Raw genomic sequence first — 15,441 nt, forward strand, 5'->3', positions numbered from 1 at the left:
TACAGAAGCCCATTTGTGCCAAACACACAGCAAATACTGGGGAAAATGGGAACCCAAATATTTTAAATGAAACTTTCACCTTCTCCACTAACACCACTGATAAGCAACTTAGACTCTTCTTCTGTTTCTTTTTCTATCCTCTCTTCTCCTCTTTTTTTTTTTTTTTCTTTTCTCTCTTTTGGGCAGTGGGAGACTCCTCTTTCACAAATTGGGAACAATGGGGCATAAGCAAATTGATACATATTTCTGGAATCGTGGTGATGTCTATGGAGCAACTGCAACACAAATAACACACCTAAGGTACCCTGCTCTGTGCAGATGAGATTCTTTCATTTTAGCATTTGAGATGAACACACTCTGTTCCTGAATGAAACAGAAAGGATTTCTCTAGGAATTCCTGTGTTTTACAAATGTGCCTGATTACAAGATGAGGGTGTTGGAAGCACTGGTGATAAGTCTGAGAATAGAATATTTTGGTTTTTTATTTTTAATATATTTAATACCCAACATTTCTGCAAAGTACATTTCTACGAAAAATGGACCTCCAAATATCTAATGAGGTGTTCCTTTAAATTTTTTACACATATTTTTAATATCTAAGTCATGAATATTTCTTAATTGACTATAAATAGATTAATCTCTCTTAAAATGTTAAGTATAGTAGACCACTGTTTTGAAGTCTAATTCTGGCTATTAATTACTGGTGTGATTAGTGACATATTTCCCTTGAATTATCCCCCTTAATTGTGTAATGTCAGTTCCAATTTTAGTTTCCCATATTGTGGTATTCACATTAGTACCTTCACAGGTTTTGGGGACTGTTAGACTATGGAGGAAGAAAAAACAATTTTTTCCCCCAAGAAACATGGTAGTACAGAAAATAGTGATTAGGGTGTTGTCATAGCTTAAGCTCAAATCCCGTCTCTGCCACCCATATAAATATAACTTTGTGGCACTGATTGTGTCGCTTTACTTCTCTGGCTCTCAGTTCTTAGAGTTACAGATTCGAAGATCCTTTTAGCCACTTTCATAGCATTTTTTTTCTTTTTTGTTATACTTGTTTAGGATTTTGTTTTATATCTTTTTGTTCAGGGGAGGATGTTCATAACTGCTCCCTTATTTTGGGAGGTACACACTTATATAAACTGATTTGACATTGTACTGAATTATAAGTATCCATTATGGTATAGTAGAATATATAAATTTTTTTGGAAATACTTCGCCTTAACAATGTTAAAACACTAAAACTTTCTTTTACAGAGAAGCATATGCAATTGGGAAAAAAGAAAAACCACCTTTTTTACCAGAGGAACCATCATCATCTTCAGAAGAAGATGATCCTATCCCAGATGAATTGTTGTGTCTCATCTGCAAAGATATTATGACTGATGCTGTTGTCATTCCATGCTGTGGAAATAGTTATTGTGATGAATGTAAGAAATGTTGAATCTTTGACAATACATAATTTAGAGTATGTGTATTTCCTTGGAAAGGCTGTTAGCAATATTGTATATTTTAATAATATGAATTATTGATAAATTAATCAATGAGCATTTAATAACTTTTTGTTGCTACTTTTTTTAAAAAAAACAACCACCTCCTTGTCCTTTTAAATATTAGAATTGACCACATTCTTTACCTTCATCAAGGTGACTTTACTGAGGTTTTATAAAATGTAGGATTTTTATTTCCTCTGTGTTTTAAATGGTATACAGAAATTTAAAAGCCTTTTGGGCTTTAGATATTCCAGAAGTACTTTTAAATGATATCTAAGTCCCTTTCTAGGAATGTGAAAAATAGCTTATTCTAAAATTCTTAAGTGTGATTGAGAACTACTCTGTAAAGATATTACCCAACATTTGCCAGGGGGTTACTTGTGAATCATTTATATTCTATTAGCACTTGATTTTTTTTCTGCCACTTATCTTAAGTTTGTCCCTTCTTACGTCATCTGAAAATTTCATTGCTCAGTCCTGCTCTGGTCTTCATCATTTCTAAAGATGGTTTGGGGGGACTTCCCTGGCAGTCCAGTGGTTAGGATTCCACACTTCTACTGCAGGGGACGCAGGTTTGATCCCTGGTCTCACGGCCACAAAATAAAGGTAGTTTTGGAATACAAATCTTTTTTATGGGGCCTCTTCAGTGAAGACCAAAGTCAAGAAGAGGTCACTTAAAAGTTGTTTCAGAGTGTGTCTTGAATTTAACAGACCACTTATGATTGGATTTTTTGCAACACTGAAGCATAGTCAGTGCATCTATAATTTAGTGTTGGTTCTTACCTGCTGTGCTATAGATGTCTCTGATTTCCTTGCCTGAACAATGCTTCTGTTATTTATAATGCCCTTTTCTAGTGATGCTTTTTTTCTTAGCACCACATACCTTGTGGGATCTTAGTTCCCCTACCAGGGATTGAACCCGGGCCCTCAGCAGTGAAAGTGCGGAGTCCTAACCACTGGACCACCAGGGAATTCCCAAGTGATGCTTTTTTAAAAGCCCTATATTAGCCATATAATGTTTTTGTCTCTTTGTAGACTATTTCTTTTCTTTTTTTTTTCCCTATAATATTCCGATTACTAGCTAAACAAAGAGAATAGTATTTGGGAAAGAGCATCTTTTCTCTCAGTTTAAATGTTTGTTTAGCTTATATCCATTACTTCTGTTTTTAAGATAGAGAGAGATTAGAGCAGAGGAGTGCTATCAGGCGAGAAATTTTACTTTTAAATTTCTTAATCTAAGAATAGAAATGGTTAGTGATGTGTGCTTGAAAAACAGTAATGTGACTGAACACATGTAAACTGTCTTTTTAATTCATTCAGTAAAAACTGGGTTCCTAACTATGCTTTTGTTAATATTTAAAATCTTATACATAGGTATAAGGACAGCTCTCTTGGAATCAGATGAACATACATGTCCAACATGTCATCAGAATGATGTCTCTCCTGATGCTTTAATTGCCAATAAGTTCTTACGACAGGTAGCTATATTTGTATCACTTTTTATGAAAAACTTTTAAAAATCTTTTAATTGATTTAACCGTACTTGAGTAAATACTACATTACATTTTTCTGCATTTTTATGATTGGTGTCTGTAGGCTGTTAATAACTTCAAAAATGAAACTGGTTATACGAAAAGACTAAGAAAACAGTTACCTCCACCCCCACCCCAACTACCACCTCCAAGACCACTCATTCAACGGAACCTACAACCTCTGATGAGGTCTCCAATATCAAGACAACAAGATCCTCTGATGATTCCAGTGACATCATCAACTCACCCGGCTCCATCCATATCTTCATTAACCTCTAATCAGTCTTCCTTGGCCCCTCCTGTGCCTGGAAATCCATCTTCTACCCCAGCCCCTGTACCTGATATAACTGCAACAGTCTCCATATCAGTCCACTCAGAAAAATCAGATGGACCTTTTCGGTAAGTCTATGTATTTCTCGCTGTTAGGAAACAAGTGAGATGAGTGATGTAGTTTTTTTTATTGTATATTGCTTTAACAGTTGTTTTAGTGACCTTCAGTCTGTTGCATCCCACTGTGCTCAGTAAGGTGGATGACTTGTAAGAAATGACCTAGTCTTTGGGAATTCACTGGCAGTCCAGTGGCTAGGACTTGGCACTTGCACAGCTGGGGCCCAGGTTCGATCCCTGGTTGGGGAGCTAAGATCCCACAAGCCACACAATACAGCCAAATTTAAAAAAAAAAAAGAAAGAAAGAAATGGCTAAGTTTTACTGGAGGAACAGACAAATGAAGGAGATTCATTTGCAAATTATTAAGCATCCCAAGGTCAAAAACTATATACATTGCCAGCAAGTCACATTAAATGTTGAATAATGTCCCATGACAGTCAGCTCTGCAGTTCACAAGAGGGAGAGGTCACTTATGGTCACCTCTTATGGTGTTATTAGAAAACAGTAGATTTGAGCAGAACTAAGAACAATTTGGATAAATAGAGAAAGAGGGGATGAAATACTGGTAGAAGTAGAGAGGTCAAGAAATGATTGTTTTGGAGCATAATTATGTAGGAGAGTAGTGAAAACTCATTTAAATCCTACCACTCCTGAAATGAAAGGGACCTTTATAGTCCAATGGCTCATAAAGGCTTAAAAAATCAACCAGCTTTTAAAAAATAGATGCCAGGGGTTTGTTCCCAGAAACAAAATCTTTAGGAGTAGGACCTTTACAAGTATATTTAAGAAATCCCTGCAAAGTATTATATATAGGATGGATAAACAAGGTCCTGCTGTATAGCACAGGGAACTGTATATTCAATATCGTGTAATAAACCATAATGGAAATGAATGTGAAAAAGGATGTATATATATGTATAACTGAATCATTTTGCTGTACAGCAGAAATTAACAGAACATTATAAATCAGCTATACGTGAATAAAATAAAAATTTTTTTTAAATCCCACTTAACCTATTTCAGCTTTTTATTTGATTAATAGTGGGAATAAGGCCCAGAGAGTTCATTGACTTATCTAAGGTTACCCTTTGATTTAGTGGTAGAGGTGGAAGTAGAATTTACTCTTAATCCTTTATTTATTTATTTTGTCTCTCAAGTTGTTTTTTTTTTAGCTTTACTAGTCTTAAAACTGAACCAATTTCTATCATATCTATCATAGATTGTACTTCTCTTTTTTTTTTGCGGTACGCGGGCCCCTCACCACCGCAGCCCCTCCCATTGCGAAGCACAGGCCCTGGGCGCACAAGCCCAGCGGCCATGGCCCACGGGCCCAGCCGCTCTGCGGCACACGGGATCCTCCCGGACCAGGGCACGAACCCGCGTCCCCTGCATCGGCAGGCGGACCCCCAACCACTGCGCCACCAGGGAAGCCCGATTGTACTTCTTAAGGAGGCTTCTTCATTTTACATTTCACTTACATATGAAGAACTCTTCAAAAGTCCAGTCCTCTCTTACTTTCCCCAGAAGTTTTCATCATCTTTGATGTAACTCATCTTAATGGAAGTGTGATGGATGAACAGTAACAAGATGTGACTTTTACTCTTTATTTTCCTTTGATAATTTTTACTCATTACATGCAGAAGTAAACTTTATAATCCTATTATCACAGATTATGTGTTCCTGAAATAAGAATATTTGTGTAATGCAGACATTTCCTTCAGGTCTATTATTTTTCAAACTTTTAGAGGCCTCTTAAATATGACTCACATCCTTGTAACATGGAATTTTTTTTCAAAAATATGGAAAATATTGCCTATTTTTTTCCAGTTTTATCGAGAAATAATTGACATACATCACTGTATAAGTTTAAGGCATACAGTACAGTGATTTGACTTACATATATTGTGAAATAATTATCACAGTAGGTTCAGCTAACATCCGTCTTCTCATGTGTAAATACAATAAAAAGGAAAAAAAATTTTTTTCTCTTGTGATGAGAACTCAGGATCTATGCTCTCTTAACAGCTTTCCTATATACCATACAGCTGTGTTAGCTATAGTCATCATGTTGTACATTATGTCTCAAGTACTTATTTATCTTATATAACTGGAAGTTTGTAACTTTAATCCTCCATTTCTGGTGACTTTTTAATGTATTGTAAATTATATTATTATCTAGGGATTCTGATAATAAAATACTGCCAGCTGCAGCACTTGCATCTGAACATTCAAAGGGAGCCTCTTCAATTGCAATTACTGCCCTTATGGAAGAGAAGGTAAGTTTCACTGGCTTTTAAATTTGGAGATTTATTATTATTACAGTAGAGTTTTTTGTTTTGTTTTTTTAACTATACCTTTTTGGTTTTTTCCTAAAGGGTTACCAGGTGCCTGTACTTGGAACCCCATCTTTGCTTGGACAGTCATTATTGCATGGACAATTGATCCCCACAACTGGTGAGTAAAATCATTTTGGTTTGAACTTTTTTCCTTAAAAAATAATTTTAACTTTATTTAACCTGTAATTTTATATTTACTTATTGGTTTTGTTTATTTTTGTTTCCAAGGTCCAGTAAGAATAAACACTGCTCGTCCAGGTGGTGGTCGACCAGGTTGGGAACAGTAAGTATATGTCTCAAATAATCTTCAGATGATTGCTTTCTAACTGGATGATGGAAATTACAATCTCAGCAGTGTGTGCTGAGTGTCTTTTACTGTGAACTCCTCTTTTATATGCCATGTTAACACAGTTTTTATGTAAAATGTCACAAATTCAAGACTATATGAAGAATTCTTCCTAAAAAATTAGTAATTCTTTTCTATAATAATAAGATGTAAACTCATGTAAATTCTTTTTACTTTGATGGCTTAACAAATGGTGATCTTGGCAGAATCTCAGTTAATGAACAGATAAGAATTACTTGAAAGAATATTTTAAATACTGAGTCAGTTATTATGCTGGTAGATTAAACTTTCCTCTTTAATTTGGATGTTTTTGATTTGAGTAAATAAACACATAATAAGATTAAAGTCTGTCAAACACAAAATTTCTCATTTTGACTAGCTATGTTAATGAAATTTTATTGCGTATTAAAATCTGTAGGGTGTGGGAGACACTGCTTTGTGAATGATCCCTGGTGTTCTCCTTACTGCTGCAAGTAATAAATCCTTCCGTCTCCCAGAAGAAAAAACAAAAAATTCTTTAGGGTATGATTTTCTACCCTGGAGTACTAAGAACTTTGATCTTCTGTAGGATGTTCTATGGCATTAAAAATCAGATTTATTTATTGTTTTTATATAATTATTTCTATTTATGTGACCTATATAAATGGGATCATATATTTATGTAAACTGGCTTATATTCTAAAACTTTAATCTTTTTGTTTGAAAGATAAACCAAACTTCTTATAGAAAAAGTATGTTAGAAAAAGTATGTTAGTTGAGAGACTAGCAGAATATATCAGTAGAAAGAACACGGGATTTGGAGACAGACCTGGGTTTGAGTCCCATCTCCTGCATTTGCTAGCTATGTGACAAGGGTATGTGATTCTACTTCTCAGCCTCCATTGCCTCATCTGTAGAATTGGAATGGTGCTACTTACCTCACATGTCAAATGCCTCTGCATAGTGTCCAGCAGATAAAAGAGCTCTTTTCCTTTTCTATAACAATAAGTTCATAGAGAAACTTATAGAATGCTAATTAAAATACAATATTACATAAAATATATATTGAAGCTTAATTGTTTATGTTAATCAGAAAGAATATTTCATTTTAAGTAAATATAACACTTGCTCATATCTCTGTCTGAAACAAGTTTAAGAATCAGGATCAGGGAGTAAGGAAAAGTTTTCAGAATAGTTAAAATAGGTATATTAAAGTCTACACACGAAAAGGTGTATATAATACTCAAGCCTATTTTATCCTTCTTTCCACACAGTTCCAACAAGCTTGGATATCTGGTTTCTCCACCACAGCAAATTAGAAGAGGGGAGAGAAGCTGCTACAGGTAGGCTTGCTAAAAATCTTGAAAAACAGTAATCTGATGACACACTGAAAAATATAACACAAATTAAAGCACAGTAGTGGTAGGGGGAGTGGGTTCATTTGGTTTATACTTTCCTCACTTATATCTTAAGTAGTTGCCCTTAAGAGGCCTATAAAAGAATAGATTACATTTAATATTTTATATATATAAAAATTTATTTATTTTTGTCTGCGTTGGGTCTTCATTGCTGCACGCAGGCTTTTTCTAGCTGCGGCGAGCAGGGGCTACTCTTCGTTGCCATGCGCGGGCTTCTCATTGCTGTGGCTTCTCTTGTGGAGCACGGGCTCTAGGCACACGGCCATCAGTAGTTGTGGCACATGGGCTCAGTAGTTGTGGCACATGGGCTCTAGTGCGCAGGCTCAGTAGTTGTGGCGCACGGGCTTAGTTGCTCCACGGCATGTGGGATCTTCCTGGACCAGGGCTTGAATCCATGTCCCCTGCATTGGCAGGTGGATTCTTAACGAGTGCGCCACCAGGGAAGTCCCTACATTTAGTGTTTTAAATGGGTTTTTTTAATTTTTATTTATTTATTTATTTTTAAATGGTTTTTTAAGGCTACATCTTTACTACTCCTTCCCAAGGACTGCTTTCTCCCTGTCAGCACACAGCAGAATACTGGCTTACATTTACTCTGTTGAGTGTAGAGGGTGGTCAGTAAGGCCCAGACAAACTAAGGTGTCGATTTAATTTAAGATGGATGTTAACGAGCTCAGCTCCCAAATGTGAAGAAGACTTGGATTTATTTCTCCCCTAGACTCAGTTATCCCCATCTTCTACCATCTTCTCTTCCAAAAGTTTAGACAGAAGATTGTTAGGGGCCCTTGCCCAGAAGATGCACAAGCAGTGTTAATCTAAGAAGTAAGCCATATAGTTCTTACTATCTAGGTCATACTTAAGGGTATCTTCTAGTGCTCCAAAGAGAATTGCTAAGCTTATGAAAGATAACTACTGTTTTGTTGCTAGATCACATATTTAATAAGAAGATAACATTTACTAATCAGACTCTGAAAAGAGACCTGAAATCTAAATCCCAGCTGCTGCTATTGTATACCAGTTACCTATAATTTAAAGATCCTTTTAGCTTAACAGAAATAAGCCCACTTTTTTTGAAGAAGCCACTGTTTGTTTGATGAGGCAGAATTTAGAAACTTTGGCTAGCACTGTTAATTTTAATCTAAGCCTTTGAGAGAAAAAGTGAGATTTTCAGTTGTTAATTACAAATGTTAAAACTAGTATTTATTCTACTTTGTTTTTAAATAAATTTGTTTGTTTGTTTGTTTTTGGCTGTATTGGGTCTTTGTTGCTTGCACGCGGGCTTTCTCTAGTTGAGGCGAGCAGGGGCTACTCTTTTTTTTGGGGGGGGGGCTACTCTTCGTTGCAGTGCATGGGCTTCTTATCGCGGTGGCTTCTCTTGTTTGCGGAGCACGGGCTCTAGGCGCGCGGTCTTCAGTAGTTGTGGAATGCAGGCTCAGTAGTTGTGGTGCATGAGCTTAGTCGCTCCACAGCATGTGGTATCTTCCCAGACGAGTGATCAAACCCGTGTCCCCTGCACTGGCAGGTGGATTCTTAACCACCATGCCAGCAGGGAAGTCCCATGTTTATTCTACTTTGAAGGGTCTTATTTCCTCAAAAATATTATAGGAAGTGGGTTTTCTTCATTTAAACTTTTGGTCTTGGAAGGCATTTTGGGGAGAAATAGGTCACAGAGACATTAACCTGTCAGTTCCTTTAAATGACAGATTAGGAAGTAATGAGATCATTGTGGAGTGATATTTGGACTTCACAAAAGATAACTTTTATCAAAAGATAAAAGTATGGCATCTCCATATAAAGAAGACCTTGTAAACTTATCTCAATCCCTAACTGGCCTTAAGTGTTGTTTTTAACATATAAATGATGTTACTTTTACATATAAACAATATCAGTGTCCCTGTGCTTATTTGAATAGTTGGTTCTTTTCCTTGTTTGTGGATTGAAAAGATGATGAGTAGAAAAGATAAGGTTACTTGTCTCAGATGCTTTAATATCTTGGAATTTATTTTTCCAGAAGTATAAACCGTGGACGACACCACAGCGAAAGATCACAGAGAACTCAAGGCCCATCACTACCAGCAAATCCAGTTTTTGTACCTGTCCCACCCCCTCCCTTGTATCCTCCTCCTCCCCACACGCTTCCTCTCCCTCCAGGTGTTCCTCCTCCACAGTTTTCTCCTCAGTTTCCTCCTGGCCAGCCACCACCTGCTGGGTATAGTGTTCCCCCTCCAGGGTTTCCTCCAGCTCCGGCCAATTTATCAACACCTTGGGTATCATCAGGAGTACAGACAGCTCATTCAAATACCATCCCAACAACACAAGCACCACCTTTGTCCAGGGAAGAATTCTATAGAGAGCAACGACGACTAAAAGAAGAGTAAGTGTTTGAATTTGAAATTACTCTACACTTTCATTTTCTGATGTAACGTTAAATAGGTATCTTTGGAAGCATTTTCCAGTGTTTCCAGTTAGTATAAGAAAAATCACCTAAAAATTAAACCAAGCCATACAAGCAGCTTCCTCAGGGATTCCTAGTTATTTATAGTTTTAAAGTGGAAAACTAATGACAATTTCATTCATTTCATTCATGATCTAATTACATTTGTCTTGTTAGTTTTCTTAAATGGTTTTTGTTAACTTTCGCTCTTTAACTTTATTTTACTAGGGAAAAGAAAAAGTCCAAGCTAGATGAGTTTACAAATGATTTTGCTAAGGAATTGATGGAATACAAAAAGATTCAAAAGGAGCGTAGGCGCTCATTTTCCAGGTTAGTGTTTTGCAAGCCTTCACAACAGAATTACAAATGGGACTTTGAATATCCAGGGATTAGCTATGGATATAAATAACATTGCAGTGATGGAATTTTTCTGATTCGGTCTAGGTTTATAAAAATGGAAATGTAGCTTATTTCCCAATATCTGTTTATTGAAATATCTCACTGTAAATTCTATTGTGTAGAACTAGCAGTTATGGGGATTAAATTGCCCTTGTCCCTTGAAGTTATTTATAGCGTGAAATAATTGGGAAATGTTTGTGGAAGGAAAAAAATAGTGGACTAGCCAAAGATTACATTTCTGAGGCCCCTTTTACCTAAGGCTACAGCTTTCTGCTGGAACATTAACCTGTGTGATTATGAACTAATAGTAGAATACAAGTTGCTTTATTGATAGAAAAACTGAATTATAAATATTCCCAGGAAGTTTGTTTAAAAGACTTATTTTTTATGCTTGAGATGTTCCTTTTAAAGCTAGACTATTGGCCAACGTAGGACAAAAAAAGTTACTCCTACTTAATAATCAGATAGGAAGTAATGTTTAAATTTAATTGGCGTTTTATTTAATGCTAGGTCATATAACTCACGGTACATTAATGCACTTCACTCTAATTGTTAAGATTTCACTCTTGTTTTATAACAAGTGATTGCTCCGATCTTTGTGTACTTTATTCCATTCCAGTAGAGGTCACTGTGCCTCTTTAATCATCTAAGATGAAATGATATAAATAAATAATGAACCATGAGGAGAACATACTGAAATCTGAGAGTCTGTGTTTTATTTTGTATATATTTCTCAACTATCAACTATTGTTTTATTTTTGCTTTTAGGTCCAAATCTCCCTATAGTGGTTCATCCTATTCAAGAAGTTCATATACTTATTCTAAATCAAGATCTGGTTCAACACGATCACGTTCTTATTCTCGATCATTTAGCCGCTCACATTCTCGTTCCTATTCACGATCACCTCCATACCCCAGAAGAGGCAGAGGAAAAAGTCGAAATTACCGTTCACGGTCTAGATCGCACGGGTATCATCGATCTAGGTCAAGGTCACCCCCATATAGACGGTATCATTCACGATCAAGATCTCCTCAAGCATTTAGGGGACAATCTCCTAATAAACGTAATGTACCTCAAGGAGAAACAGAACGTGAATATTTTAACAGGTACAGAGAAGTTCCACCACCTTATGACATGAAAGCTTATTACGGGAGGAGTGTTGACTTCAGAGACCCATTTGAAAAAGAACGTTATCGAGAATGGGAGAGAAAATATAGAGAGTGGTATGAAAAATATTATAAAGGCTATGCTGCTGGAGCACAGCCTAGACCTTCAGCAAATAGAGAGAACTTTTCTCCAGAGAGATTTTTACCACTTAATATCAGGAATTCTCCCTTCACAAGAGGCCGCAGAGAGGAGTACTCTGGTGGACAGAGTCATAGAAGTCGAAACATAGGTGGCAACTATCCAGAAAAGCTTTCATCAAGAGACAGTCACAATCAGAAGGATAATACAAAGTCAAAAGAGAAGGAGAGTGAAAATGTTTCAGGAGATGGTAAAGGAAATAAACATAAGAAACACAGAAAAAGAAGAAAGGGGGAAGAAAGTGAAGGCTTTCTAAACCCAGAGTTATTAGAAACTTCTAGGAAATCAAGAGAGCCAACAAGTGGTGAAGAAAATAAAACAGACTCATTGTTTGTTCTCCCAAGTAGAGATGATGCTACACCTGTTAGAGATGAACCAATGGATGCTGAATCCATTACTTTTAAATCAGTGTCTGAAAAAGACAAGAGAGAAAAAGATAAACCTAAAGCAAAAGGTGACAAGACCAAACGGAAAAATGATGGATCTGCTGTGTCCAAAAAAGAAACTGTTGCAAAACCTGCTAAAGGACCTCAAGAAAAACTAGATGGAGAGCGTGAAAAATCTCCTCGATCTGAACCTCCACTTAAAAAAGCCAAAGAGGAGACTCCAAAGACTGACAATGTGAAATCATCATCTTCCTCTCAAAAAGATGAAAAGATCATTGGTACCCCCAGAAAAGCTCACTCTAAGTCAGTAAAGGAACACCAGGAGACAAAACCAGTCAAAGAGGAAAAAGTGAAGAAGGACTACTCCAAAGACGTCAAGTCAGAGAAGCTAACTAGTAAGGAAGAAAAGACCAAGAAGCCTAATGATAAGAGTAAACCACTTGATAGCAAGGGAGAAAAAAGAAAAAGAAAAACTGAAGAGAAAGGTGGAGATAAAGATTTTGAGTCATCTTCAATGAAAATCTCTAAATTAGAAGTAACTGAAATAGTGAAACCATCACCAAAGCGCAAAATGGAACTTGATATTGAAAAGCTGGATAGGACGCCTGAAAAAGACAAAATTTCATCATCAACTGCTCCAGCCAAAAAAATCAAGCTTAACAGAGAAACTGGTAAAAAAATTGGAAGTACAGAAAATATATCTAATACAAAAGAACCCTCTGAAAAATTGGAGTCAACATCTGGCAAAGTTAAACAAGAAAAAATCAAAGGAAAGGTCAGGCGAAAAGTGACTGGAACTGAAGGATCCAGCTCAACACTCGTGGATTATACCAGGTATCGGATAATGGGTGGGTGGAAAAAGTGGAATATGATAATTAAGAATGTATTGATGTTGGGGGTTAGCTGGTTACTCTTGTCTTTGAAGAAAGGAATTGTTAAAAGATAAGTAGATTTTGGGGGTGAGCCACATTTGTTTTTATATAATCATACACTTAAATCTTTATATCTCAGCAAAATAAGTGGCTTTTGAAAGTTAAAAGGACATTTATCATGTTTAAGTTGGTCTTTTTATACTTATCAATGTTTAATAACTGTAAGTTCTTCATGAATTAAAAAATATTTTAATTCTTTTTAGTACCAGTTCGACTGGAGGCAGTCCTGTGCGGAAATCTGAAGAAAAAACAGATACAAAGCGAACTGTCATTAAAACAATGGAAGAGTATAATAATGATAACACAGCTCCTGCTGAAGATGTTATTATTATGATTCAGGTTCCTCAATCCAAATGGGATAAAGATGACTTTGAATCTGAAGAAGAAGATGTTAAATCCACCACACAGCCTATATCAAGTGTAGGAAAACCTGCCAGTGTTATAAAAAATGTTAGCACTAAGCCATCAAATGCAGTCAAATATACTGAAAAAGAAAATGAGTCGTCAGAGAAAATTCAGAAACTCACCAAGGAAGTGAGCCATGAAATTACACAGCATGAGGTCAAAAGTTCAAAAAACTCTGCATCTAGTGAAAAAGGGAAAACCAAAGATCGAGATCATTCAGTGTTGGAAAAGGAAAACCCAGAAAAGAGGAAGAACAGCACTCAGCCAGAGAAAGATAGTAATCTGGACCGTCTGAATGAGCAAGGAAATTTTAAAAGTCTGTCTCAATCTTCCAAAGAGACTAGAACTTCTGGCAAAGAAGATAAGCATGATTCCATTCGAGGTTCCTCAAATAAAGACTTCACTCCCAACAGAGACAAAAAAACTGATTATGACAACAGAGAGTATTCAAGTTCCAAACGTAGAGATGAAAGGAATGAATTAACAAGAAGAAAAGACTCTCCTTCTCGCAGTAAAGACTCTGCAGCTGGACAAAAAACTAAGCCAAGGGAGGAGAGAGATTTGCCTAAAAAAGGAACAGGAGATTCCAAAAAAAGTAACTCTAGTCCCTCAAGAGACAAAAAACCTCATGATCATAAATCCACTTATGATACTAAACGTTCAAGTGAAGAGACGAAATCTGTAGATAAAAATCCCTGTAAAGATCGTGAGAAACATGTGTTAGAGGCAAAGAACAATAAAGAGTCAAGTGGCAATAAATCACTGTATATACTTAACCCACCGGACCCACAGATTGAGAAGGAGCAAGTTACTGGGCAAATTGATAAGAACACCATCAAGCCTAAACCCCAGTTAAGTCATTCCTCTCGACTGTCCTCTGACTTAACTAGAGAAACTGATGAAGCTGCTTTTGAACCAGATTACAATGAAAGTGACAGTGAAAGCAATGTATCTGTAAAAGAGGAAGAAACTTCAGGGAAAATTTCTAAGGAACTGAAAGATAAAGTAATGGAGAAAGCAAAAGAGAGCCTGGACATGGCAGCAGTCAGCCAGGTAGGTGTAACCAGGAGCCAGAGTCAAAGCAGCCCTAGTGTCAGTCCAAGTAGAAGTCATAGCCCTTCTGGAAGCCAAACCCGAAGCCACAGTAGCAGTGCTAGCTCTGCAGAAAGTCAGGACAGCAAGAAGAAGAAGAAAAAGAAAGAAAAGAAAAAGCACAAGAAACATAAAAAACATAAGAAGCATAAGAAACATGCAGGCACTGAAGTAGAATTGGAAAAAAGCCAAAAACACAAACATAAGAAAAAGAAGTCAAAGAAGAGCAAAGATAAAGAAAAGGAGAAGGAGAAGGATGACCAAAAAGTGAAATCTGTCACTGTGTAAAAGGGCAGATTTTAAAAATTGACTTAATTACTAAGTCATCTGTATTAAATTTTGTTATAATGTAAAGAGATTCAAGCCTTGTAAATAATGATATGGAAGACCCTGTGCTGCACTTAAAATATTGCTGCTTGATTATTTGATTTTTACATCAGAGCTTTATAACACGAACTTTTGTACAGAATTGTGAGTTGTGACCATGTAACATGAGAGGTTTTGCTAGGGCCTATTATTTTTAACCACCATAATTAGTTGGGGTGGAGTTTACTGTACTGTGAAATTTTCACATTGAATTTTTTTAATTGCCTGGCAAAAGCTGATATCAGTTCTAAAATATCAGCAGAATGATTTGCTGAATTCATTACAACTCCGTTATGTCACTTTTTGATTACAATAAAAGTTTTCAGTAAACTTTTCAGATGTTGAATATCTGCCTTATTTGAAGGAAAGTGTGTCATGTCTCTTCCCCCTTCCATTTTCATATTTAAAATATCCTTTGAGGCTTTAGTATAAGCTGAACTGTATATGTAAAATTCTGAAGTAAACATGGAAAATGTACTTTATTAGTGGGCTGGTAATAGGTAGCCAGAAATAAGAAATCATGGTTAATTGGAGATCTGGTTGAATAAATCTGGAAGGGTCTTAAATATAGTAATTAGAAGTTCGGACATGAATTTTAGAGATGAGGAATTTTGATTTGTTTATGG

At 36.2% G+C, this 15,441-nt stretch overlaps 1 protein-coding gene across 2 annotated transcripts in view; it reads left to right on the top strand.

Moving 5' to 3' along the window:
* Positions 1-15,192, top strand: part of RBBP6 (RB binding protein 6, ubiquitin ligase) — a 32,229-nt gene extending 17,037 nt beyond the window's left edge. Inside the window, exons 8-18 of one of the 2 annotated variants that reach the window (XM_060031927.1) lie at positions 1,261-1,433; positions 2,871-2,974; positions 3,093-3,427; positions 5,596-5,692; positions 5,792-5,870; positions 5,981-6,035; positions 7,352-7,420; positions 9,507-9,869; positions 10,158-10,259; positions 11,097-12,854; positions 13,156-15,192. In XM_060031927.1, the coding sequence (XP_059887910.1) occupies positions 1,261-1,433; positions 2,871-2,974; positions 3,093-3,427; positions 5,596-5,692; positions 5,792-5,870; positions 5,981-6,035; positions 7,352-7,420; positions 9,507-9,869; positions 10,158-10,259; positions 11,097-12,854; positions 13,156-14,737 (4,717 nt within the window). In that variant the 3' untranslated portion in view covers positions 14,738-15,192. The remainder of the gene's footprint in view (positions 1-1,260; positions 1,434-2,870; positions 2,975-3,092; positions 3,428-5,595; positions 5,693-5,791; positions 5,871-5,980; positions 6,036-7,351; positions 7,421-9,506; positions 9,870-10,157; positions 10,260-11,096; positions 12,855-13,155) is intronic. The other variant, XM_060031928.1, reaches the window with a different exon arrangement.
* The last annotated feature ends 249 nt before the right edge of the window (positions 15,193-15,441 follow it).

The sequence above is a fragment of the Delphinus delphis genome, chromosome 15 (assembly GCF_949987515.2).
Source record: "Delphinus delphis chromosome 15, mDelDel1.2, whole genome shotgun sequence".
NCBI lineage: Eukaryota > Metazoa > Chordata > Mammalia > Artiodactyla > Delphinidae > Delphinus > Delphinus delphis.